Source organism: Calidris pugnax, unplaced genomic scaffold (genome assembly GCF_001431845.1).
Source record: "Calidris pugnax isolate Ruff unplaced genomic scaffold, ASM143184v1 scaffold17, whole genome shotgun sequence".
NCBI classification, from domain to species: domain Eukaryota; kingdom Metazoa; phylum Chordata; class Aves; order Charadriiformes; family Scolopacidae; genus Calidris; species Calidris pugnax.
The window spans coordinates 6,626,479-6,651,453 of record NW_015090794.1 but is presented as its reverse complement, the minus strand read 5'-3'; the positions used below and the strand labels follow the sequence as shown (position 1 = coordinate 6,651,453).

The 24,975-nt window shown below is 39.5% G+C and overlaps 1 protein-coding gene across 4 annotated transcripts in view; it reads left to right on the top strand.

Moving 5' to 3' along the window:
* Positions 1-24,975, top strand: part of LOC106884767 (multidrug resistance-associated protein 1) — a 56,184-nt gene that overhangs the window by 4,385 nt on the left and 26,824 nt on the right. For 3 of the 4 annotated variants that reach the window (XM_014936329.1, XM_014936328.1, XM_014936327.1), the window contains exons 6-22: positions 2,771-2,832; positions 3,725-3,856; positions 4,887-5,114; positions 5,794-5,971; positions 6,684-6,845; positions 7,684-7,776; positions 9,078-9,281; positions 11,741-11,887; positions 12,266-12,353; positions 13,700-13,769; positions 14,653-14,779; positions 15,933-16,109; positions 17,143-17,310; positions 17,683-17,860; positions 22,251-22,359; positions 23,629-23,767; positions 24,657-24,864. In XM_014936329.1, coding sequence (XP_014791815.1) covers positions 2,771-2,832; positions 3,725-3,856; positions 4,887-5,114; positions 5,794-5,971; positions 6,684-6,845; positions 7,684-7,776; positions 9,078-9,281; positions 11,741-11,887; positions 12,266-12,353; positions 13,700-13,769; positions 14,653-14,779; positions 15,933-16,109; positions 17,143-17,310; positions 17,683-17,860; positions 22,251-22,359; positions 23,629-23,767; positions 24,657-24,864 — 2,470 coding nt within the window. The remainder of the gene's footprint in view (positions 1-2,770; positions 2,833-3,724; positions 3,857-4,886; positions 5,115-5,793; positions 5,972-6,683; positions 6,846-7,683; positions 7,777-9,077; positions 9,282-11,740; positions 11,888-12,265; positions 12,354-13,699; positions 13,770-14,652; positions 14,780-15,932; positions 16,110-17,142; positions 17,311-17,682; positions 17,861-22,250; positions 22,360-23,628; positions 23,768-24,656; positions 24,865-24,975) is intronic. The other variant, XM_014936330.1, reaches the window with a different exon arrangement.

The following is a 24,975-nucleotide window of genomic DNA, read 5'->3' as shown; positions in this document are numbered from 1 at the left end:
CTGAAGGTTAAGTCATAAGTATTTGTATTCAGTAGTACTTCTGGCAGGTGGTGGGAAATGCTTATTTGAAATGCTGTCCTAGTCATCTGATACCATTCAGTAGGCAGTAACTCATAAGGATGTATATTCCCTTCCTGTGAGGAAGAATCTGCACCCAGAAAACCTGTGCGTCTGGATAGTTGCATTTGATTTCCATATTTATCTCTCTTGTGTGAAGCAAAAATTTAACCAGCGCAATTGCAAGAACAGTTAATGTTAGAGGGTGGTCTGGATGTAGAAATTTAGTTTTATATAGACATGATCTTTTTGCATATGTTCTTAATTATATGTGCTGCCTATATGGCATGGATTTAAAGATACCCAAAGGATGATGGGTCATTATACTGCTTGCTTAGCCTAGACCTTCTGAGTCCTAGTGGAGTGGCACTTGTCACTAATGGGAGTTTGGATGTGCCAAGTTTAGGAACTTCAGTTCTATGTTTTTTGTAAGGTGTAATTCTGGTTGAATGGATGTTAGGTAGCATTGACTGAAGGAAGGCGTAAAATGTGTGAGGCGGGGAAATAAGTGTTGCCTTTGTAACTGTGGAAAAGGTCTGTAACCAGCTGCACTTACTGAATTCCACAGTTACCTTCTCTGTTGATACCCAGTGTGCTGGTGGTGCTCTGCATTGCCACTGGCAGAGTCTGTGTGTACGTGTCTGGAGGGAAGAGTAGAGAGCTGAGTCTTTGGATCCTCTTCATCTTTGGGTTCTTTTAATCTTATTTGGGGATAAAATGTATTTGACAGGATACTACTGTGCATTTATGGAAACCTTTTCTGCTTTGATCGCAGTTACAATAATTGCAAGGTGCTTTGAGACCCCAGTAGTTTGTTTGTGGATTTTCTCTAGGAAATAAGGCAGACTTCAAATTTTAACCTTCTGTTTTCATGAATGCTGTGTTTGTTGAATGTTTTGATGGGGAAAACAACAAAGCTAGTCACATTAGTCGGTCTTAAATTCTGCTTTATTCCCTTCTGCCAAGCATTTCCAAACTAGAAATGTTTGTAAGTCTTGACTAAATTACTACTTTAAGCCAGAAAACTACAGTGAAATTTCTGTATACATCAGCATCTACATCTTAGAAGTCAAACAATGCATTTTGTTTCTTGTTTTCTCTTTGTTTACATTATATAAGTGCAGACTTGTTACAACTTGTGGTCTTCATTCTAGCTGACATGAATGTCGGTAGGATTAATAGTTCTTTGTGTGATAACTATTTAATTTTATCAAAATAGTATTATTTTAACAGTAATCTAATATGTTTTAATGTTTTCAACTTTTGCTTTGTGGGAATGAAGTCTAGTTTCTGGTAGCACAAGATCTAGTGAACTCTTGAATTTAGAGTTTCCACCTGTAAGTAGATTTAAAAAAGCATAAAGAAAAAAGTAATACAGCATTTTATGTAAAATTCAGAATATTTTGAAATTGTTGAAGTGGAAAGCATTCCCTGTATTTGGCGAAGTAGAAATCTGTCTGTCAGGAATGTTAATGTGGTTGAAGGCTGAAAGTACCGCTTTCTCCTGCTTCCTTTTTTTTTTTTAACTTTCAGTTTAAAAACTTTTATTTATTCATTAAGGGATGGTGTTGAGTTTGTTTGCAGTCATTTCGTTTTAAGTGTTTGAATGCTTTGGAAATGTAGAACTCTTATCCCTTTCAAAAAAAGCATCTGTCTCATACTTACTCTTATTTTTCCCTACCAAGTTGAAAAAAGTGTTGTGTGAAGAAGAGGAAATGCCGGAGTCTGTTTCATGTAGCTGGATTACAACACACTTCAATAGAGTTTAGTGGAGAAGCCAGGTTACACAAACATGAGTTGAAAAATGCAAATCTTGGAAATAATTGGCTCTGCTTTAATTGCAATACTCTAATGTTGTCTGGTGACTTTTGTAGATAGAAATACCTGAGTTGCTCCAATTATAGGTGATGATAAAAACCTAATGATTTGTGTGCCAAGGGAGTAGGTGGTTTTAGCATTCTTTAGATACTGTTTAGAGCACTGAAAGAGGGAAAAGAGAAATCTGCACTGGAATTCTGCAAGTAAATCACCTTTAGTGCCTCTGAAAATCTTCTAGCGTTCCTTTCTGCTGCTTTAATCCAACTGGATGAGGAGAGGATGGTAACCTGAAGAGTAGTTAAACCAGACAGTCGGTGGTGCTGGGTGTAGCACATGAGCTAGCTGCGTAACTTTATGGATACTTATGTTTCCTGTGATTATTGATGAATGAGATGCAGAGTTTTAGCGGCTGTTTTGGGATGCTTTTATGGAGTTTACAATTTTTTTTTTCTTTTGTGCATCTGTTCTGACAGACTCACAGTAATTAACTGCTATAACAGTAGAACTGAATTCTTCATTTATTACTAATGCCACCCGATTAACATATTTATGCTCTCATATGGTAGCATACCTTGTGTTGATACAGGTAGGCACTGATCCCGACATCTTGAGAGACTGTCTGTCCTGCACTGTCTTATAAAATTCCCTCAACTATTTGTTGTGTTGTTGTTATGGAACACTGCTATTCCTGTGTCCCAGTGGTCTAGTCCGCTGACAGCTCTGAAGCTGTGCTTGTGTTTTCTGAACAAGTTCTCAACAGCATGAATGACAAGTTTAGTAATGTGAAAAGTTTAGTAATGTGAATAAACAAAAGGAATTTTCTGATTGTTTTGTTTCTTTTGGCCTGGTATCAGTCATTTGGTATGTGGATTGATTTCTCTTTTTCCTCCTTTAGAATCCATGTCCAGAGTTTGGTGCTTCTTTCCTCTCCAGAATCACATTCTGGTGGATCACTGGGTAAGATCAAGATGATGCATAAAGCACCAATTAAAATTAGATGGCGTTTTAGGATCCTGCTTTCAGAGCTAATTTAGCAATAATCGTGCAATAATAATTTTGGTTGTCTGGGTTGGTTGTTTTGTAGATAGATTAAACTGATATTTTTTTCTAAGTGTGATTAAACTTTTTACTTCCTTTGTAGTGTCTCTGTAATTTTCAATTTTGCCAGTATTTATTTAGTATGTTTGATGAAAGAATATATATATATATATATATATATTTAAAAAAAAAGTTTGGGAAATATAAGGAGATATAAATTATCTGCTGTATTTAGAAACTAAGGCATTCAAAACTGTTGGCTCTTTTTGTACAATATGTTCTTTTTTTCATTAACTTAGCTTTGGTTATGCTGTATGATTTGATCACAACACATGTTCTTGTGAGTTAAAGCACAGAAACATGTAAAATAATATTGCTGTATAGTTGTGGTTGGTACTTGGCCAGAGTTCCAAGAGAAAGCTAGATGAAAGGAATTGCTTTGTAAAATTAAAGGCTAATAAAAAGTTTTGAAACTTGGTAGGCATGGAAATATTAATTGCTTGGCTGACTTTCAAATGAGATCACTTCATCCTTTATTTTCCCTGAAATTTGAATTCAGTAGCATATCCTGGCTCTTACGATGTTTTGGTGTCTAATTTTCACAGTAAAGACAGGAGGATTTATGTTTTAGCATCTGGACCTGTGTTGCTACAGTTATTAACTCTTGCATGTGTTTCTGTGAAGAGCTGGCTCTGTTTTGGGGCTGGATGTAAGGACCACTGTCTTGTGACATTATATATACACACGCGTATGTCATATGTATGTAACTCTAGTGTTCTTAAATATATAGTGCTGATTCTTTCTAATACAGGTTGATGGTTCAGGGTTATCGGAGACCTTTGGAAGCCAAGGATTTATGGTCATTGAATAAAGAGGACAAATCGGAAGAGGTAGTACCTGGTTTGGCTAGAAACTGGGCAAAAGAGTGGGCAAAGACCAAGAGGTAAGTTCAGTTATCCTTGCTGGCAGTTCTTCCAAGATGTGGAGGTTCAAACACTTAAGTTACTGAGCCTCTACTTAGAAATGTTTGTCATCTTTTATCAAGCCTGCTTTTGTAGGGCCCAAGAGGCAGCTCTGTATTTGTCCTTAAGTGTATACCTAATAGGAACCAAGTAGGGTGTTGTGTGTCATCTTTATGAAGAGTTACAACAAGTTTTTCTTAGTCTTTCTTGAACCAAAGCTGATTATTGTTACTTTTGGTGTGTGATGTTTCCCTGAGGAGGGAATTTTTTCAGTCAAACTTCAGTCCCCTAATTTAGGAGCTTGGGCTCCCTCTATAGTTAGTGAAGCCTAAGGAGGGCAGTTCAGGGTGTAAAAGTGAGAAGCTTATTTCTTTCCTTTGACTATATAGGGAGCCCAGGCATCTAAGCCAGATGACTAAAATTAGAAAGACTGCATGCCTGCAGTTTCCATCCTACTTTCATCATCCTTTACTGCAGTAAATAGAAGTACCTTTTCATTGAAGGAAAATTGCTTGCTTGCTTACACAGTGTAAATACAGTTCATCCTCAGAAGTCTGAAGTATGTAGTTTGGCATAAGGCAGATGTATGAAATGAGTGTGTTCAGTGCATTGGGGATGACTTGGCATAAATCTGACTGCAATCTTCTAACTGTGGTGGTGCAGTGAGACCCTTTAATGAAAGTTCAGCGTACTTGGTTCTAGAATAATAATGTCTATTGCTCTTTAAGTTTAACACAGGTTACAGCCCTATTTCTTATTCCCCAGGGCAGACCTACAGGAGAGATTCAACAGGAATGTTACCTATCCCAACAAAGATGACCATTTCTGAATGGCCATTTCATTTAGCTATGGTTGTATGATTAAAAAGATGTTTGGTTGACAGCAAAACACAGTTAAACTATTAAGAAGGGCAATAAACAGCTCATAAACATCCCATTTGTATACAATGCATTTTTCCAGTTGGCTTTTTGCTTGAATAAAGGCTACATTATATATCTACTCTTATTTCAGGCAACCATTAAACATGTTATACATGTCCAAAAAGCAGCAAAAATCAAGTGACTCAAATGGTGATGTGACAGAAGAGGCTGAAGCTTTGATTATAAAACCATCTCAGAAGAGCTCTGAAGCATCGTTATTCAAGGTGTTATATAAAACCTTTGGACCATATTTTCTCATGAGCTTCCTGTTTAAAGCTGCACATGATCTCTTGATGTTTGCAGGCCCAGAAATTCTGAAGTAAGACCTATATACTTTATTATTGTATTAAAAGTATGTGAACAGAATTTAAAACACACTGGTATTCCACCCACAAAGATACTGTGCCTTCAGCTGGTTTCATGGGGAAGAGTCGTCATGCAAGTTAGAGATGATGCACACAGATAATTTTGGTCCACTGGTTTTCAAATTGATGGATTAAATGGTTTAACTTTCTATGTTCCTTTCCAACACTAGGAAGGCCAGGAAGGAACATAATCAACAATAATAGGAGTTCATTTAATTCCATGGTAACCTGTAATGGTTGTGGAAATACAAGTCACAGTATGTGAAGCAACTGAGTGCTAAGGGGGGTAGGAGGAGTTGTATTGCCTTAAGGTGAGAAGTACTAAAACAACTGTAGGTAGTTGTATTTTATCGGGAGGGAATATGAGACTTTTAGTGTAGCTCCAAGAGAATGCTGTATGCATAAGGTATGTGATACTTTATGTTTTAAAGTAGTACATTGTTAGGTGGGGGAGGTATGTGTGCAAGTATAAAATGATCTCCAGTTTTTAAGAAGTTTGCTTAAGTGTTTTATTTAAGTTTGGTACTTTGGGTGCTTCCATTACCTATATAACATTTGGAACAATATAAAGTTGTAATCCCGACATTTCATTTTAATTTGCATATATCAAGAGGACTAATTCTCTGTCCACAGGTTGCTAATCAACTTTGTAAATAACAAAGCTGCCCCAGACTGGCAAGGCTACTTTTATACAGGGCTGCTCTTTGTTTGTGCATGTCTTCAGACACTGATTCTTCACCAGTATTTTCATATTTGCTTTGTAACTGGAATGAGACTCAAAACAGCTATTGTTGGTGTAATTTATCGAAAGGTAGGTGTTTCTTTAAATATATGACAATACCTCTCAGTTACTGTGTGAATGCATCCCTTAAGTCTGAATAATTGAAGTAGTTAAGAGACTCTGGTAGGCTGATTCCTAGCTCTTAATAGAAATAAGTGAGTATCTACTTCATAAATAAAACCAATAAGATAGAGCAATTTTCTGATTTACTATTTAAAGTTCAGGCACCTTCTTTCCACTGCCAAACAGAAACCGTGTCTCATTTAGACTAGGTACTGAAACTGCTTCAGTTTGTGCAGAAATGAAGAGGCATATACATTTATAGCTTCACTGGGGACTTAGCAGCAATGTCACTTCATCTTAGAATAAGCTGGAACATTTTAGAACGCCACAGGCTGATTGCTCTGTGTGAGAAAAGTGTGTGACAAGAAGTGAAGATTCCGCTTCTTATACTAAAAACAAGCAAACAATACCCCCTAAGCAATAAAACCACCAACTGACCAACTCTAACCCCAAAGACTGCCTGTTGTCTTTAATACTCTATTAGTTTAAACCCAGCTGCTTGCTTCAAGCAATGAAAACTTCCATTTTGTAAGATGTAAATAGAATATGAAGCAGGAACGGGTTTGCTTGTAACTTTAAAGGTGCTCTGTAAAGCAACTGAAGTCTGTGGAGAAAATGGAAATGGGTAGGTCTTCCTTCACATTGCCTTAATTGTTTTTTATTTTTAATCTGTACCTAGGCACTTGTTATCACAAATTCTGCTAGAAAGACTTCTACAGTGGGTGAGATTGTGAATCTAATGTCTGTGGATGCTCAGAGATTCATGGACTTGGCCACCTATATAAACATGATTTGGTCTGCACCTCTGCAGGTGATACTAGCACTGTACTTACTGTGGCAGGTGAGTATTGTATGTTCTTTCCTGGTTTGCCTTTGGCAATGTGCTGCGTCCTATGGTCATGACTACAGGGAGCTGTTTTTCAAACCATTGGAGGGTTTACAGCAGTGTGCAGAAAATGCTGTTTGTTGAGAATCCATTCAGAGCTGCTTTTGTCACTGCTGTCAAGAAGGAAGGCAGGAGGTTCTTAATGTGCACATCAGGAGTTGGACTAGATGATCTCTAGAGGGCCCTTCCAACTCTGTCAAATCTGTGAATCCATGAATCTGAGTGCATGTGGGGAGGATGCAGATGGGAGCTGCTGTCTTTTGTGGGACTGCAGCAGCTATAGATCCCACTTGTCACTTAATTTAAAGAAAAGTGGTCTTGGTTCTGAACTCTGAGAGTCACCGAATGAGGTGTTTGCTATTTCTAGTACAGTCACTAGGCTGACTTTCTCACTGTCAATCAGAAAGGTAATGAACTTCCCCAAGATGTCTGTCCCTCCCTGCATGGATCTCTACTTCAGAAGAACAGACAAACCAGCAAAAACTGGAAAGCATGAAACACATAAAAACACTCTTTATGTGTGTATAGATAGGTTATATAGAGAGATTGATTTATCTCTCCATATACACTACTCTATATGGAGGCTATCTATGTAGGTTTCAAAAATCAAAGCACATAAACATCAACCCAATCCCTTACTTCATCCTTCTTTTCTTCCCCCAAGCCGTTCTTGGAACGGGGAGAAGAGGTTGACTAGCTAGTTCAGAATGCTTTTCTGTAGCATATGCAGTGGTTTGAGCCAAGATTTTTAAAAATTAGTTTGAATAAATGTTTACAATTAAGTGCTTTTCAGAATTTAGGTCCTTCAGTGCTGGCAGGCGTGGCTGTCATGGTCCTTCTGGTTCCGATAAATGCTGTGATGGCGATGAAGACAAAAACTTATCAGGTTAGAACCTTTATTTCCTTTTAAATTTTTTTCCCCTGCCTCTATTTATCCCTTAAAAAAGGGAAGGGAAAGAAAAGTCAGAGGTGTTCTGTATGCAGAAAAACCAAACTCCTGTATTTTTCAGCCCTACAGCATACTGTACTTAATAGTCTAAAAATTTTACAGTAGTTAAGACCAAGGTAGCAGATTAGGCAGCTTCAGAAAAAAAACAATGATTGGATTGGAATTAGTTTAGTTTTTAACTTGCTGCCTAAGAAACTAAAGCGCAAACGTAAAAGACTCTCTGCCTTATAAACCTTAATGAGTGAATTTCCTAGATGGTGATTGCAGTGTTGGGGGGTGTGTGTGTGCACGTGGGGTTTAGTTCTTGGCTTTTTTAATTTTTTTTTTTTCCTGGAGGGATCAGGAGGAAGAAGTCTTAGTTCTTGGCTGTTCTTGATCCCTAGTTGATTTTATGTAGAGGGGATCAAGTTTGTTACAGAGAGCACACATAAGTAAATGTAGACTCAAACTCTGACGTTTTCTATTGCAAAAACTTCTAACAGCTCCACCACGTGCTTTGTGGTACAGACTTCACTAACTGAATTTACTGAATGTCAGAGGAGACTGTTTTATTTAAAGGAAACCTGTTAGGTCTAGATGTTCATGAAAATATACCAGAGCTTTTGGGTCCTCTATGGGAGAAGTCACAGCCACACTGCCACTGGTAAGAGCTGTCTGGGATAGCTGTACTGGTGTAGTCTACTGACTCTGCCTAGTCAGAACGTTTCAGCTTTGCACTGTGCTCATTAAAATACTTTATGAAGATGGAAACTTCTGAAGAGTGGGCTTTCTTCTTATTGCTGAATGGAAAACTTTTTGCACTAGCACACCATCAGAAAGCCATCGATAGTGCTGAAAATGAAGCAAAACCAAGTTTGGTCTAAGGTTAGATGCAGACTGCACATCGCTGAAGCTTTATTATAGTGGCTTGTTTTTTAACCGCATATTGTACCTAGGAGGAAGTGGAGTCCCAGGGCTCGCTGATGCAGGGTTAATCCCACTTAAACCAGTGCCACAATTGTTTTGATCTTGGTTTGGATTTTTAGTTGCATGAAGCATTCTTTTAATTGGTTTAAAACATCATGTTAACTCTGCATATTTGTTTGTTCAGATAGCATCTCAGATTTCCTGCTTGGGAAGCTAGTAAGCTTTTGATGATAATGAGGTAAATTTTGCCATTGCAAAATACAAAGCTCAGTACTTTGTGGGTCTGCCAAGTATTGTGCTCTGCTAATTATTCTTTGCAATGTTGTTTTTAGGTGGCTCAAATGAAGAGCAAAGACAACAGAATTAAGCTGATGAATGAAATTCTCAATGGGATTAAAGTTCTGAAACTTTATGCTTGGGAATTAGCCTTCAGAGAGAAGGTATTAGAGATCAGACAGAAAGAACTCAAAGTCCTAAAAAAATCTGCTTACCTTGCTGCAATGGCAACCTTCACTTGGGTTTGTGCTCCTTTTTTGGTAAGTGAAACAATCTAGAAGTCTGCTCTCCTTTTTGGGATCCTACTTTCCAAAGTAATGCTTAAGAATTTCTTTTGGTTTTTTTCTTTAATGAGTGGAAGAGTCAGAATGACCTCCACAGCAGTGGGAGATTGAACACTTAGGCCTCCACTTCTCTATGAAAAGGTGCTGCTGTTTTATTTGAAACATAGTAACATCCAGGTTGGATGTATTCTAGAAGTTAATGGCTCAAGTATTTAAAAGTAAAAGCCTCTTCTGCATCCTTCTCTATTTTTGGTGGTGTACTTGAAGAATTTAAGATTAAATGTATTGTTAGATTTGAGAGGTTCCCGATGTGCACAGTACCCTCCAGGTGGTAGCTGTGGCTGACAGAGGAAAACTTCCCTTATTTCAGCATCTTTCTGAGACCAGCAGGTCCTTAGAGAAGAGTCTTTGATCAAATGGGACATGATGGACCAGGTATACTTCTGGCCTGAATTCTTCCAGCGTCTGTTTAAGAACAATTTGGAGAGATAAAGCCATTAAGTACCCTGGAGTTGCTTTAAATTCTTATTTAAAAAAAAATATTATTCTTGATATTATTCTTGATATGTGAAACATCCCCACTGTGTTGTGGTTAGCTTACATTTAAACTAATAAAAGGGAGAGAAGGGTGAGATCACATCAAAATTGCTTCAGACCCTATTTGAACAAGGGGCCATTGCTCTTGTCTGCAGAAGCAAATAAAAGCCATGACTACATTAGGATAAAATATGTGCTGTTCCAGTTGAAGGTGTTTAAGTGTACTTTCCAGTCTCAGATTCCTTCCCTGCAAACATTTTTAGTGTTTACATTATGTTTTGTGCATGATGAAAGGCAGAAGAAGCAATGCCCTGGGTAGGAAACATCAGCTGCATTCTTAAGTGAATGCTTTTCTAAAAGAAGTCTGAGATGCTTTTAATATAAATACATTATTAAATGAAGTTTCTAAATAAAACTCTGCAGGTGGACTCTTTAATGCTGTTCTGTGGAGTCCGAGAAGACAATTGCCTAAGGAGTAGCTCTGTTTCAGCACACATGTGAATGGTCCTACACTGTAGGGGGTTTGCCACTGGGGTAGCATCAGTACAGACCAATGTGCAGGGCTGCTGTTTAACATCCTGTTTCTTGGACTTTTGTCCTTTCCTGTGTGTTCTTCTGAACTTTTAATTGTTGCAAGTGCCTACTTGAAAGCACTTTTGCCATGCAAAACTCTTTATTTCCTCTGCTCCTTCCATGGCCAGGGCTCTTTAAAATGTTGTTTAGTAATGGTGTCAGGAACTATTAATTTTGCGGTACCTCCCCAACTGCTGTGTGTGCTGATAAGGGTGTATTTCAGAGTAATTGCTAGTAACACAAGAGTGCAGACGTGCTGCTTGTGAGGTTATTCTTTGGACCCTGTCTTGTTTTTGATCACTGTGGGAGGGCTTTCACCCTGGGATATGCTTGTCCAAACTAAGGATTGTACAAACAAGCTACTGTACCAGGCACAGCTGAGTCAGCTGCTGTAGGAAGAACAATACATGTCTTCACAGCAGTCAGATCTTTAACACAAATACTAATGTCTTCAATGGATGCTGTGCTTAGATGAGACTGTTCCTTAGGCATTTGAGCTAATTGTTTCAAGTCCTGTGGGAGGGGGAATGCCAAAAGCTAGCCTACCTTGATTTCTTGTATTAAGTAGCAGTCTGTGGGAAAGAGTTGCTGGATCTTGTGATATGCTCTGAGGTTTTACTTAGTTTACTTTAATTTTACTATAATTTAAGCATCCACACGTTTTTACAAGATGTAAATAAGTATGGATTTTTGATTTATTTTTATACCTTATGATTGATAATAATGATTCAGTGTCGCTTTCTTGTGTGAATCTTAAGCTTTTCTGTTGTGAACTGCTTAGGTACTATAGGGCTTCATCTTTGTGACGCAGTAACATTTCAAGTTTCTTGGAAAACAATCTATCCATGATACAGTGGGCTTTACTTGGAAACCTAGGGTTGTGGTAGTCTCTACAAAATAAACAATGGGTTAGCATTGGGATGTTTCGATCTTTTATGACTATATATGTTACTGATCCAGTATCTGGTACCACGGGGAGTGCCTTAAAACTGAAGACAGTAGTGAGAACAACTAGTGATCATTCCTCTCCGTCCCTCCTCCTACAGTGTAACCACAAATAACCCGGGACATTTATGGTTTCACCTTTGCAATGTGAAGAAAGTGAGCACTTGATACCTTTCCAAAAGGAGCCATCAGCTTCCTTTACAACAGTAGATTTAAAGCAAATGGTTGTTTTGCAGAAGTTATCAGGAACAAGGATTTTCCCAGAACATTGCTCGCTCTTTGATTTGTAGATTTCTGATTCCAGTTGCCAGACTGTGTGACTCCCAAGTTATAGCTTTAAAAAATGTTACCCTAACTGTAACCATTACACTTTGTTTCAGGTCGCCTTGTCCACCTTTGCTGTGTATGTCACAATAGACAAGAACAACATCTTGGATGCTCAGAAGGCATTTGTTTCCCTAGCATTATTCAACATCCTCCGATTTCCATTGAACATGCTTCCTATGGTTATCAGCAGCATAGTAGAAGTAAGACTTCAGTTATTAACAGGGGTTTCTGTGCAGAAGTAGCCACTGGGTGGTTAGATTACATTCCTGTGCTTAGAAAATGTCCACTGGTGAAATTCAACTGTCTCAGAAAGGCAGCTTTGCATTTCCTGTCTTTTAAGTGCTGTGCAAGAAAAATCATCAATCCTAATTAAGGGTAGATGGGTGTTCCCAAAATCAACCATATTTCTTGTGGTTTGGGAAGTGCAAGTTTGATGGCTATCCAAGAAACTATGCAATGGATTTAAGGAGGGATTAACAGTGCATAATAATGATGTAATGTATATGTGGTGCAAAACAACAAGCTCTTAAATATAACAAGCAGAGTGTAAGATAGTTTTGCATCCCTTTCCCATGCAGGCCAGTGTCTCCTTGAAGCGCCTTAGGGTGTTCCTGTCTCATGAAGAATTAGATCCAGGCAGCATAATCAGGGGTCCCATCACAGAGGGTGAGTTTCATTTTCCTGTTGAAAATCAGCGTGTGCTGGTTTGGTGTGGCTTTGCAGTGTTTCTTTTGCTTTCTGTAACAAACTTATTGCATTTTGATGGATTTCGCTGATAAATTTTAGCCAGAAAGCAGAGAAAGGAGTTTGTAAAATGAAAATTACACTAGGTTTCTAACACCTCAGGTAATTTCTTTCTGCTCCCCAACTCCTGTGTCTAAACTGCAGGATGGTTGCATCCAGACACAGATGGTCACTTTAAAAATTACTTGTTAGGCTGTTTTAATTGTAGCCATTTGAAATTTATAGGCAGTTAACAGAATCAGAATTAATGCTGTGCCAAAACCCAGAGTTTTGGTGAAGAACAATCATCTAACACTTCAGCACCCTGGAAGGAGAAAGGATAAGTCCCAATTCTGGTAAATGCAAAGGGCGTTACTCCCAGCTTCATTCCCACTGTATCCAGTATTGCTGGTCTGGTTATACAGAGCCATTTAGGAGACAGATAAGTGTGAAGGCAGACTTTCTATGCCTTTTTCTAAAGAGGCATAGAAAAACTAATGCCCTTTTTCTTGCAAAACAAAACTTGACTTCAACTGTGTCAGTCATTTCTAAGTATTTTTCTTACTTCCTTTTTACAAAGATAGCGAAATCCCCATCACTCTCTCTCACATGGTTAGTTCAGCTCTGTATCATTTTAGTCACTTGGCTTTCTGGTAAGCAGTCATCGACTGTAATTTTTTGGGAAATTCTCTTCCTCTTTGTTAATTGATAACCATGAATACATTGCTCATAAATCTTTAGTGTGGGGTTTTGCTGGGTTTTTTTGTCCACAATGGGTTTTACTCGCATACTAATGCAAATACTTATCTAGGCTAAGTATTTATTGCATACTTGGTTGAATTAGGAGTGGTATATTTTGAGTTGTCACTAAAAATCTACAGATGACAGTATCATGCGACTTCATTTGGTAGTTTGAATTTTCCCCTAGAATTCTTATAGTAACTTGGCTTCACACATGGAATTGGCAGTTTAGCTGATGCTTCCACTGAAGCACAAGACAGGCTGAGGCCAAGTGCTGCGGTGGAGTTGGATAAAGGAGGGTGCAGCTCAGTAAGTCAGGATCTTTGTATAGTTGACATTCATGTACCTCCTGGTTACTGAATAAGTGTAACCTCAGAACCTTCTGCTGTCTTGATAAATTCAGTAAAAGCCCAACACAAGCTTTTGGTAAGCAGTGGATTGTTTTTCTACTGGAAAAGTAGCTTTATACCTCTGCCTATGTGTGCTTAGATTGACTTCTGTGGCCTGAGCACTGGCACTTTTATAAATATGATTTTTCTATTTGTCAGCTGAAGGAAGCATTGTTGTAAAGAATGCAACGTTTAGTTGGTCCAAAAATGATCCTCCTTCACTGAACAGGTAAGAATGAGTACCCTTCCTTCTGCTCCGTAATCTTGCTGCGTCATAAGTGACCTGTATTTGAATTATAACATCTATATGCAGAAGAGTTTGTTGCCTTAAGGGAACAGGAGAACAAATAACACTTGCTCTGTATCTCTTTCTTTTTAAACCAGGGGTTTCGTGAATTAGAGGAATTTACAAAGTATATTTTATGTTTGTAATACATAAAGGGGAGTAGCAAGAGGTATAATGGGAAAAGAGAAAGCCTGTGAGATTTCAAGCTCTTGCGATGTGCTGCAGATGGTATGAGCACCATCTAGAGGATGCAGCCAGATTAGCCCCTTGTAATTATCCCTTGTCCCTCATGTTTGCACTGTCCTCAGAGTCTTCCTTTTAAAATCTCATTCTTGCTGAACTGAAGCCATCCTTGATTCCTGTGCAGGAGAAAACCAGTGAAGAACTTTGCATGTTCTTAGAACTAACTAAGTAATGGGGGTGATGCAGCTACAAGTAGTGTCTTCCCTGTGTCCTGTCCCCTTCCTTTATTTTGGCTGCTCTTTCTTGGGTCTGAAATTGCATATTCTTTGGGACAAGGATGCTGTTTGGGAAGTATCCAGTGGTATTTACATTTGTGTTCACAGAAGATTTGAGAGGAATATCAAACAGCTTTTGTTCCCCTTTTGGCTAATTACATATTAAGATACTATGTCCTAAGTATAAGAAGAGCTGGTTGCTTTCTGGATGAGGGGTTTGCATTTGCAAACAGTTAAAGTTTCTGTGCTGTGTCAGCATTTGCAGTAGTGTTCACATTGCATCTGGCTTTATATGGGCTGTTCAATAGACTGTTTAACTACTGGGATGTGCCAGCAAGCAAGGCTGAATTCTATGTACTTTATTTCAGCATTAATTTCACTGTTCCTGAAGGCTCCTTAGTAGCTGTTGTTGGTCAAGTTGGCTGTGGAAAGTCTTCACTGCTGTCTGCGTTACTGGGGGAGATGGACAAAAAGGAAGGCTACGTGGTTGTCAAGGTGTGGTATCTGAAGAATTGTTGAGCTATGTGTGGGTATTGCCACAGGGATTCTAGATTCCCAAGTGATGTGAAGAGGGCAAGAGACAGCCTTCCAAATGAATACCTTTTTTAGTCTGATTTCCTGGCAAGTCACGTGTGTGCCTTAGCCTGTGCTCTGTGTAATTGCCTGATAAGCCTTGACGCAACAACTTGTAAATCTGTCGGTTTCAGATTTAGCCAAATAGAATGATGGGGGTCTCAAGTTTTCTGGTGAGCCTTGTTGGCAGCCAGGCATGAGGTGGGGAGACCTTGTTATACATACTCCAGCCTGATGGTTCTTACCTTCTTAGACATCAGAGAATTACAAGGAGAGAGGGTTCACCCAGATACCCAAACATGGGAAAAGCTGCTGTTGTAGTTGTACTTTCTTAGACATCAGAGTTGCACAAAGCTCACAGAGGAAAAATCACCTGTAAGTAAGTAAATAAGTAAAAAGTCCTTGTTTTGGATTTTGCTGCTGCTCTAATGTATGGAAAGAGAATTATTTTAAGAGCAAAACAAATATGTTGCATTTTAAAGAATGCACGTTTAGTCACCTCCAAAATTGTCCTGGAAAAATAAAGTAGGTGAGATCTGAATCGCTGATTGTGCAGAAAGAGAAGGCAGAGCTAATCTTCAAAGCAAAATACTTTGCAGTAGCTCAATCTCTTCCTTTGAAGTGACTTTAAAATAAAAACTGCTTTCCATACTTTCTGCAGAAATCTCTTGGCAGGGATGCATTTGTGAAACCCTTGCGTTACAGATTAAATTGTTTTATGCAGAATATAATTTATAACTATATGAAACAACTAATGACTTTTGACATTCAGTAATTGCACAAACATTCTCTAAACAAACGTTTCTTCCAAGTTTATGTTAGAGAATCATGTTTTGTTTGAGGTCCTTTATTTTCCACCTACACGCTTTGTTACATTCACTCATAGAGATTATTATAAAAATAACATTTTGGAGGAGGTGGTAGACCAAGAACTCCTTTGTGCAGTTTTGAAATGACCATAGGCAATTTGTGAGGTGATTAGCACAGCCTGCCTCACAAAGCCCTGCCGTGCTTTGACTTTTTGTGCAGACTTTCAGTCTAAAGTACTGAATAAGGAACTTTATTTTTCTTACAGGGCTCACTAGCCTACGTTCCTCAGCAAGCCTGGGTCCAAAATGCAACTCTGGAAGATAACATTATCTTTGGAAGGGAGATGAATGAGAACCGGTACAAGTGTGTGATTGAGGCTTGTGCACTGCTGCCTGATATAGAGATTCTTCCTACAGGAGACAAAACAGAAATAGGAGAAAAGGTATTTAAGTACCCGCTCTACCATAGCAGTGCTATTTCATGTACTTAAGGCCGTATGACTTCTATTCTACCTTATCTTAAAATTGTATTGAATTTAAAACATTCAGAGTGGAACTTCTCTAGAATAAAGAGGCAAATTTGAACAGTATGTTTTCCTTGCCTTTAACCCTCAAAGGGAGGAAACCTCTCCTCAGTTACAAACGAAAAGCATCTTCCCATGGTCATAGAGCAGAAAAATGTATGGAAACAGGAAGAGAAGAATCTTCTGAACACTTCAGTTTCATTTAAAACAAACAACCCTCCTCCCCAAGCCCCTTTTCCAAAGCCCCCAAAACAACCCACCAAAACAATCACCACCCCAAAACCGTCACTTGGTTGCAAAAGTATGTGTGGGATTTAGAAACTTGCATCGCTGTTGTAGTGCTCTGTTATAGGAGCAGATCCAGGTGCCCCCTACCCACGTGGCAAGCAGGGTATGTGTGTGTAACATGCTTGGTGTTCTGCTGAGCTGATGCTCCCCAGAAGACAGGAATGGTAAGGTTACGTGCGTTGCCTGCTGACTAGTTATAGACAGGGTATAGCTGCCACCTGACAGCTCCAGATTCAGCACAAGTGCAGCTTTATCTTCCTTATTGCTCATCAGGCCAACCAAATTGTAGAATGTGAACAGTCTGTTTATTAAATCAGATGTAGCACTGCAGAAATGCAGCTGAGAAGATAAGTAGCCTCTGAATGTACAGAATTAGCTAGGTTGGCCTGGGTTAATTGCTTTACAGGACTAGCAAACACTTTTATTTGTCTAGCCCCTCACTGACAGTGAGAACTTAAAAGCCATGCTTCCTTCCAGTGGGATTTTGGCTGCGATTGCTTATGCTGTTGTGGTAGTGGAATTATTCATGATGGAGATCTGCTTCGTACAATGTTGAAATTTCTCTAATTTGCATCAGCCACCTGTGACTTGTTTCTTTCACAAACTGCAGCAAGACATCTCTTTCCAGCTGTAAATAAAGGATCATATTTTCTTGTTTCCCCAGGGCGTGAATTTGTCTGGAGGACAGAAACAGCGAGTCAGTCTTGCTCGGGCGGTTTACTGTAATGCAGATGTCTATTTATTTGATGATCCTTTATCAGCTGTTGACGCTCATGTTGGGAAACATATTTTTGAAAAAGTTATTGGACCAAAAGGAATACTGAAAAATAAAGTATGTCATAATGAGATACTTGTCTCTAGAGAATGATTTGTTTTTCTTTGCTGAGTTCAGATGATTCCAAGATGTCAAGTTGCATATTCAGATTTTTGTTTCAAACAGCTGAAAAATGAAGGGATCCTTCTGAGATTTTGTGTTGTTATAATGAATACTGTGTTGTTATAATGAAATGTGCTCTGTTTTCTGTAATTCAAAATTATTTGATGCAAAAATCAAGACAAGGACAGTATTTTTTCTTAAAAATGCTGTGTATCTGTCCGTAGTTATTACTGTGTTATACTCAGAATTCAAACAGCAGGAGCAGTAGTTCAACCATTGTATTTGAGATGTTAGAAAAACTTCAGGTTTTTTTCTCTTGCTATTTAGACACGGGTTTTGGTAACCCACGCAATCAACTATCTGCCTCAAATGGATACAATTCTGGTAATGACTGATGGAGAAATCTCTGAGATGGGCTCCTACCAGGAGCTGCTGAAGCAAGATGGGGCTTTTGCCGAGTTTCTTCGTACATACGCTAATGCTGAACAAAACATGGAGAACAGCGGTAAGTTTACAAGTAAATTCTCATGGGATAAGCTGATGTGTGGCATGTTAAAGGAGTCATGTTAAAGGAAAAATATTAGTAGTGGAGGGAAAGTTAGCAGAAATTGTTATTTCTTGTGTTATACCTATACCTAGAGGTGCCTCTTTCTTGAGAGCATTGAAGGTTGTGAGAATGAACACACATTCTTTCTTTAAATAATTTGTCTCATTTGCAGGGATAATATTAATATCTATCAGATGCGTAAAAGATGGCTAAATATTACTAAAAATCACAGGTTCTTGGATAAACACAGAGTAATCTGGGATGGGAGTCAGTCTGAGGTAGCTGGAGGGGATCGGCACACCCGCTTTAAAAGGGAGGCTCCCTTCTGTCTGACGTTACATGTTGGCAGCGTGAAAACGCTTAAGCTGGAGCAAAGTAGAAAACTGTGGATTGGTGCTTTTTGCCTGGAATACATCCTGCTTCTGCAAGGGTGGGAAAGCCTTTCCTCCTATCCTGTGAGGTTTGGCTGTGAATCTGCTTCCCATTGCCTTCCAGCCTTTCTCTCCCATTGGGGTTCCTGAGGGTTACCTGCTGTCTGTGTGCTGTGCTGCTGCCTTTCCCATCCTTGGCTTGTTGGTGTTTCTTCTGTGTGTGGGAAAACTCCCTGCTCCACAAAGCTGCCCCAAGTGAGTCTTCGGGCTGGCTCAGAGGGGAGATATGAGCATCCCCTTCTTCTCCATCATCCTACTTGATGCAGAAGGCAGTGACAAGGATGGCAGCAGTAGGGAGTGCAGTGTGCAGTGCTGTCACTTTCAGTTGTGAATATATCAAATGGATGCCTTACAGTGTGTAATCTTCTCTGAAGTATGTGGAACTACATGTAAAAGAAACTGTGAGACTATCTAAAAAGCATCCACATTCTCTTGCTTTTAGCTGTTGTTTGATTCTCTGGCATTTAGTGTGGGTGATATGCTGATGCCAATGCTACTCCTCCCTGTGCAGTTTGGTCTGGATCATAGATATGCCCTTGACTCCTGTGAGTGTGTTTCTTTTTTGGCATTGTCCTGTGTCCTGCCCTCCGCCTCCAGACTTGTAGCTGTTGCTGCAATACCTCTTGCTGTAGAGGTAACAAACAGTTACTTTAAGATTACCTTCCTTAGGACTATTTTCACTCATTTCCTATACAAACTAGTGCAGCAGATGTTAGTTTTTGTTTTAATGTGTGTGTGAGTTGGTTTTGTTGTTTTTTCCAAAGGGCTTCAGTGTAAACTTTGTTTTGTCCTTGAAAAGCCTGGAGCTATTTTTAGCGTTTGTGCAGAGTAAAAGTGGCTCCACAGAAGTGCAGCTGCACCATAAGGTTGAAATATTTTTTAACTAACTGGTTCATCTGTGGTCTTGACTGCAGTGCCTGAAAGCTAGAGATATACAGCACAATTAGTAATTCTAAATCTTATTTACATTGTGTGGGCTGTGCTTCAGATGGCTGTCTCTCCAGCATTTGACTCTGTGACTTTGCAGTCAAATAGAAAGCTGAAAGACCTTTCAGTGGCTACTCAGTTCACTTTTTTTATATGAGAATTGTCGGCATCAACAGGCTTACTCAGTTTTGATTTGGAGGGAAAGGGGGGTAAAAGTACTCTGAGAACTGCTAAGCATCTGGACTGTAGGATTTAGTTCAACAATCTTGTGTATTTTGAAATTTGTGTAGTGGATGTTTTCCAAATGTTGTTGTGGAGTCTGGACCTGAGTTGGAGTCTGGACCTGAGTTGTAATTCAGGAAACAATCTTGACTTTCCCTTAAATTTATTTTACCTCTAGTAAAATTCAACCTTTTCCTTTCTCTTTCCTATTTGCTGCCTCTGCCCCAAATGGCAGAAGCAAATATTGATTCAAGATGAGTGCTGTTAGAGTATCAAGATGCTTGGAAATGTGAAATATCTCGCTACTTCTTACTAATCTGTCTCTGCGGGATGATGACTGGGGGCTACACAGGAGGAGATGGGACTAAGTAAACCTGTGCTGCCACAGCTCTCCTTCTCTCATTGTGGTTGCATGACTAAAGACAGAATAGCAGAGCTCTGGGAGGAGAGATGTGGACCAAAGTTACTACTCTAAAAGCTTGATGCTTTGCATCTTTTATGTTAAGGTCAGGGATTGTCTGAAGATTCTTGGGTGAGGTCTTTTCCCCATCACTGAGGAAAATGTGTGTGGTAGTTCCCTGTATGTAGTGAGGTTTTTCTGTCATTGAGGCCACTTTAGAGTCACTTTTTTGATTCACTTTTCATTAGTGCATATCTTGAAAGAAAGGAAGTTTCGTCATCTGTCACTTGTAGTCACCTGACTTAAAATTTTTCTTTTTCCTCAAGTTTGTCTTTTGACTCTCTATGAGGCTTGGGATTAAAAAGAGATCCATTTCAGCAAATTTGATCCTGCCGTGGGCATTTATGGTTTTGTGGTTTAGGTTGTGCTATTTAGATGCATTTGTGTTTGTAAAGATTGCAAATGGTTGAGTGTGTTCTGGAAAAAGTTAATTATATATACTTTTAGACTCAGATCCTTCTTTAGAAGGAACGATTCAACCTCTGGAAACAGGTAACTGCTTTGTACCATGTGGCTATATATTAGTGCTTGTATTGGAGTAATATGAGTAGCTGCAGTTCCTTGAGTCATTTTTGGAAGAATTTTGTCTGCAAAATAGAAGGTATCTGCTTGGTTTGCATGTGACTTGTTTGTGTGATGCTACAACAGTTGGTGTGTCAGCTTGCAGATAATTCAGCAGCAGGTCTTTATCATGAGCACTTCCATGAGGAAGCTTTAAATAAACTTTAAAGATGCACCCTGGACTTAGGAGCGTAGCGAGTGTACCCAGAGCAGCATTGGTCAGGATTGAGCCCCAAAGGTCCTTTTTGTTCTCACAGCTGTTCCCACAGAGCCCTTGTTGGGAGTTTATACCCTGGGTGCATGTGCCAGATCTACTATGGCAATCTTGAGCGGTTTTCATTCTCAAGAGGCAAATGCAGTATAAGCAGAAGATCTTTGTAGCCTACAACACAAAATCAAATTTAAGAGCTGTTAGGAAGATGGTTTATTTGTGGTTTTTTGTTCATGTGGGTTTTGAACTTTAGTGATACTCTAAAGCGATATAATGCTGGAATGTTTGCTGGTTTTCATATGGGAGCTTTTCAAAAGAGATGCTGTCAAGTGCTTAAAATAACCAGCAGTCCCATATGGGTTTGCTCTCATTCGTGTAAATAAAAATAAGAACTCAATCATTGAACTTTTAACTTTTTCTGCTTTTTTTTCCTGCTTTTAAACCACACTGAACAGTTTAGCTTTGGGTTTTTAAAGTAATGGACCAATGTTCAGTTTGCAGACACAGGAGGGAGCAGCTTTATGTTCAAACAGTTTACTCTTAATGTATTGACAAACTGGTTTATGCATATATTTTGCTTTAGTATAAAAACTTGAAAACTTCAGACTCTGAATCTACACAATTTTTCTTGCATATCATTTGAATAGATGCGGGTAGGCTTTTTTGTTTCCATAAACTATGCATAGTCTGAATTAACTTTTATATTTGAAAATAGAATTCCATTCAACTGAGAGTTAGTATTTTAGGAATTTGTCATTTGTGTAGTATTAGGAAAATGGTGACATAAGAGTCACCATGTTCAAGAGTAAACTCTTGAACATAAGAGTTTTACTCATGGCCCTGTATTACACTGAATTGAGTTGCTCAGAGAAAGCTGAATATTCAAGTGGGCAGCTACATGAAGTGTTTTAAACAATTCTCTCGTGTGTGCTGCATCTTGTTACAAATGGGATTTTGTGGGATAATGAGACTTTTTTTTTTTAGTGTCATTCATAGAAAGATCTATTGCTTATATTAATTTGGTTCTGATGGTTGCATAAAGCCACCAGGCTTTTGCATGTTGCTTCTTACTTTTTTTTGCAGGAAGGCTCCAAGCTAAAAGCACATGACTGTTGCTCTTACAGCTTTGCTCCATCATTTACTGGAATGTCTTCTCATTCCATTCTAAAATGAAAATAATTTATAGTTAACTGTGTAAAAGATGTGGTCTGAAAAGGAGTGGTTGTTTTGTTTTGTTTTTCCGCAGAGTGAGTCATAGCATGACTTGGTATTGCATGGTTTAACTTCAAGTATGTCCTCATAATTATATTACATTGTTACTATCGACTTACATTTGGTAGAAAAATAGAAAAATAAGTGTTTGCTGTATTGGCAACTAATCCTGTTGGGGTGGAACTAAACTGATTTATTCACCTGGTCAGTTATCTGTTAGTATATATAAATACTTGTGTTCCCCTCTTTGTGTGTGCATTAGGACTGCACCTGGCACTTAGGATTGAAATGAAACCTTTTTATTTTTTCCTTATCACTTTCAAGTTTTACTTTTTCACACCCCTCCAGATACAAATAGTCCATCTGGAAAGGAAGGAAAGCCTGTAGAAAATGGAGTCCTTGTGAATGAAACCCCTGGAAAGTTGATGCAAAGGTGTGTAGTCTCTCTTTTTTTCTTTCTTTCTCCCTACCTCCCCTTCCCCCCCTTCTATCCTGTTAGTCAGTTGTGGATAAACAGTAACTTGGTGTTTATGGTATTTATTAGAGGAAAATATATCATGCCAGATCCAGCAGCCTGAGAGAGGTGAGGCTGCTGCTGCTCCAGTGACTCCAGGTCTAACAGTAGTAGCAAGGCTGATGGTGTGCTCCCAGCAGGCACACTCACAGAGGGTGTACATACACACAAGATGTATACGTGGCTGGCCATACAGATCACGGACACTTGGAGCACCAAATGACATCCTGTTCCCACCTCTTGCTTGAGCAGGATGGAGGTTCACCAGTGAGAATGTAACAGATGTGTGTGTGCAAGGTGGATCCCTCCACCAGTTGGGCTCAGACACTCAGTCTGTCCAATAGCTGCCCCTGGACCCCGTCTCCCCAGTTGCTAGCCGCTGGGTGTACAAACCTCTGAGGCTGCAGGCCTGCTCCAGTGGCTGGTACATACAGACTGTCGCACATGCGTGTCTGCACACAGAGCTCTTGTGCTGCTCTTCTTCCGTGAAGAAATAATTGTGTTCTAGCAAGATACCATGGATTTAGCTGACCTAAGAGAGAGAGTATCGTATTGGCTAGTCCAGCTTTCCTATGCTTTCCTAAGCTATCCTTTCTCCATTTGACTGCTGTCAAGTGGGATGAAGTACTAAGTGGACCTTCAGCCTGACATAGTGCAGCTGCTGTTGTGCTTGAGAGAAGACAATCACTGATTATACCTTCCCAAAAATCAGTCTCATAGTCAATGCCTTATGACACTGTAGAGATACTGTATTTCTGGAAGCTAATGAGTTCCTGGGAGTACAATTGCCCATTTTGATGCCAGTGTGGGTACCCTTTTTGCAGTTCAGCAGCTGCACTGTGTACGATGATAGGGTTTGTAAAGGCTTATGTTGAAGATCACCAAGCATTTTTCTTTCGGGAGTTTGATTGCTCAATCAAGACTTCTTTGACTGGCTGTCGTGTTATTTGTATCTGAAGATGGATACTTGAGAACTGAATGCCATCAGGGAGGATTTAGGAGAGGGCACTGTGAGGGGAGGAGGGAAGCACTAGTAACCAATGGTCTGATGATGACTGTTTAGGAGATTGATTATCACTGAAGTATTGTAAGACACTGACTTGGAGCCGTGGACTATTGAGGTCTGTTTATGAAGTAAACACCTGGCCTGTATCATGCTAAGACTGAAAAATAAATGTCTTCAAACAGGCAACTCAGTAACTCTTCAACGTACAGCAGAGACACTGGGAAGTCGCAGCAGCAGAGCAGCACGGCCGAGCTGCAGAAGCCAGCTGCTGAAAAGAATTCCTGGAAATTAACGGAGGCTGACACAGCGAAGACTGGGAGGGTAAGGTCTTCCATTCCCACTTCTGCACTCTCAGTTTCAGAAAAATCCACAGGGTTCAGAAGAAAATAGCTTCCAAAGACTATGTAACTGGGGTGAGAAAGGCCTGAGCGGATTCTTGGACTTGCTGCTTGTTCTGTAGTACTTCATGGAAGTGTTGCTGTGCCTTCTGCTCCCCAAAGCGAAGCCCCAGGTTTGCGTGCAGAAAGAGTGCTGACAGTAAAACTTCTGTTTAAGATGATGGGCTTGACCACATCAAAGAAGAAATGAAAACCTTGCAGGTGTTTCTTAGAGAGAGGTTGTGACAAATTGTGTGACCTAATGAAATCTGCCCTTCAGTGTAAGGAGCTGGAATTGACTCAGATGAATTTAAGCCAAGTTTCCACTGTAGACACCAGTATCTAATCCCAGGATACCCAGGGCTTTCTGAGAAACCTGAGAGTGAAGTTCCTGGGAAAATGGCAGTTACACCTCCTAGCAATGTTGCATGTATTCTCTGGTTAAAGATAGATCATAGGCTACAAGGCATGTGGAGCAAGGATTTAAGGATTTAATTAAAGCCTATGTAATCCTGTGGTAAAAAGAGAGAGCCCAAAACTGGAACTCCTCAGTGAAGTTTTTGGCTTTGCCACTGACACTGTGTGTTACTTCAGGCACTCTCTCCCTACCCTTGCATTCGAAGACAAGGGAAGGATGATGTGTGCCTGCCCTGAAGGATGTTGGGTTTGGTGTGTCTCCACAGAACGCTTTACAGTTGCTATCTAAAGTGCAGCTGTTGTGCTTTTATGGCCTGATGCAGGGACACTGACTTTAAATAGGGGTTGAAGAAAAGGGAATTGCTGGTTTTGAAACAATCTGAAAAATATTTATTTTTTTTCATTTCTGTCATCAGGTAAAGGCAACAGTGTACTGGGACTACATGAAAGCAATTGGACTTTTTATCTCGCTCTTGAGCATTTTCCTCTTTATGTGTAATCATATAGCCTCCCTGGCTTCCAACTACTGGCTAAGTTTATGGACAGATGATCCTGTTATCAATGGGACACAGCAGTACACAGATGTCAGACTGGGAGTGTATGGAGCACTGGGAATTTCTCAAGGTTTGCTTGGTCTTCCCTATTTTAAGATTAGCTGGTTCAGAATGTTTCTAATGCTCTTGGTGACCTTGTATCCCTAGAACTGCAGCGGCAGTTTGCCAAGGATTTGAGTGT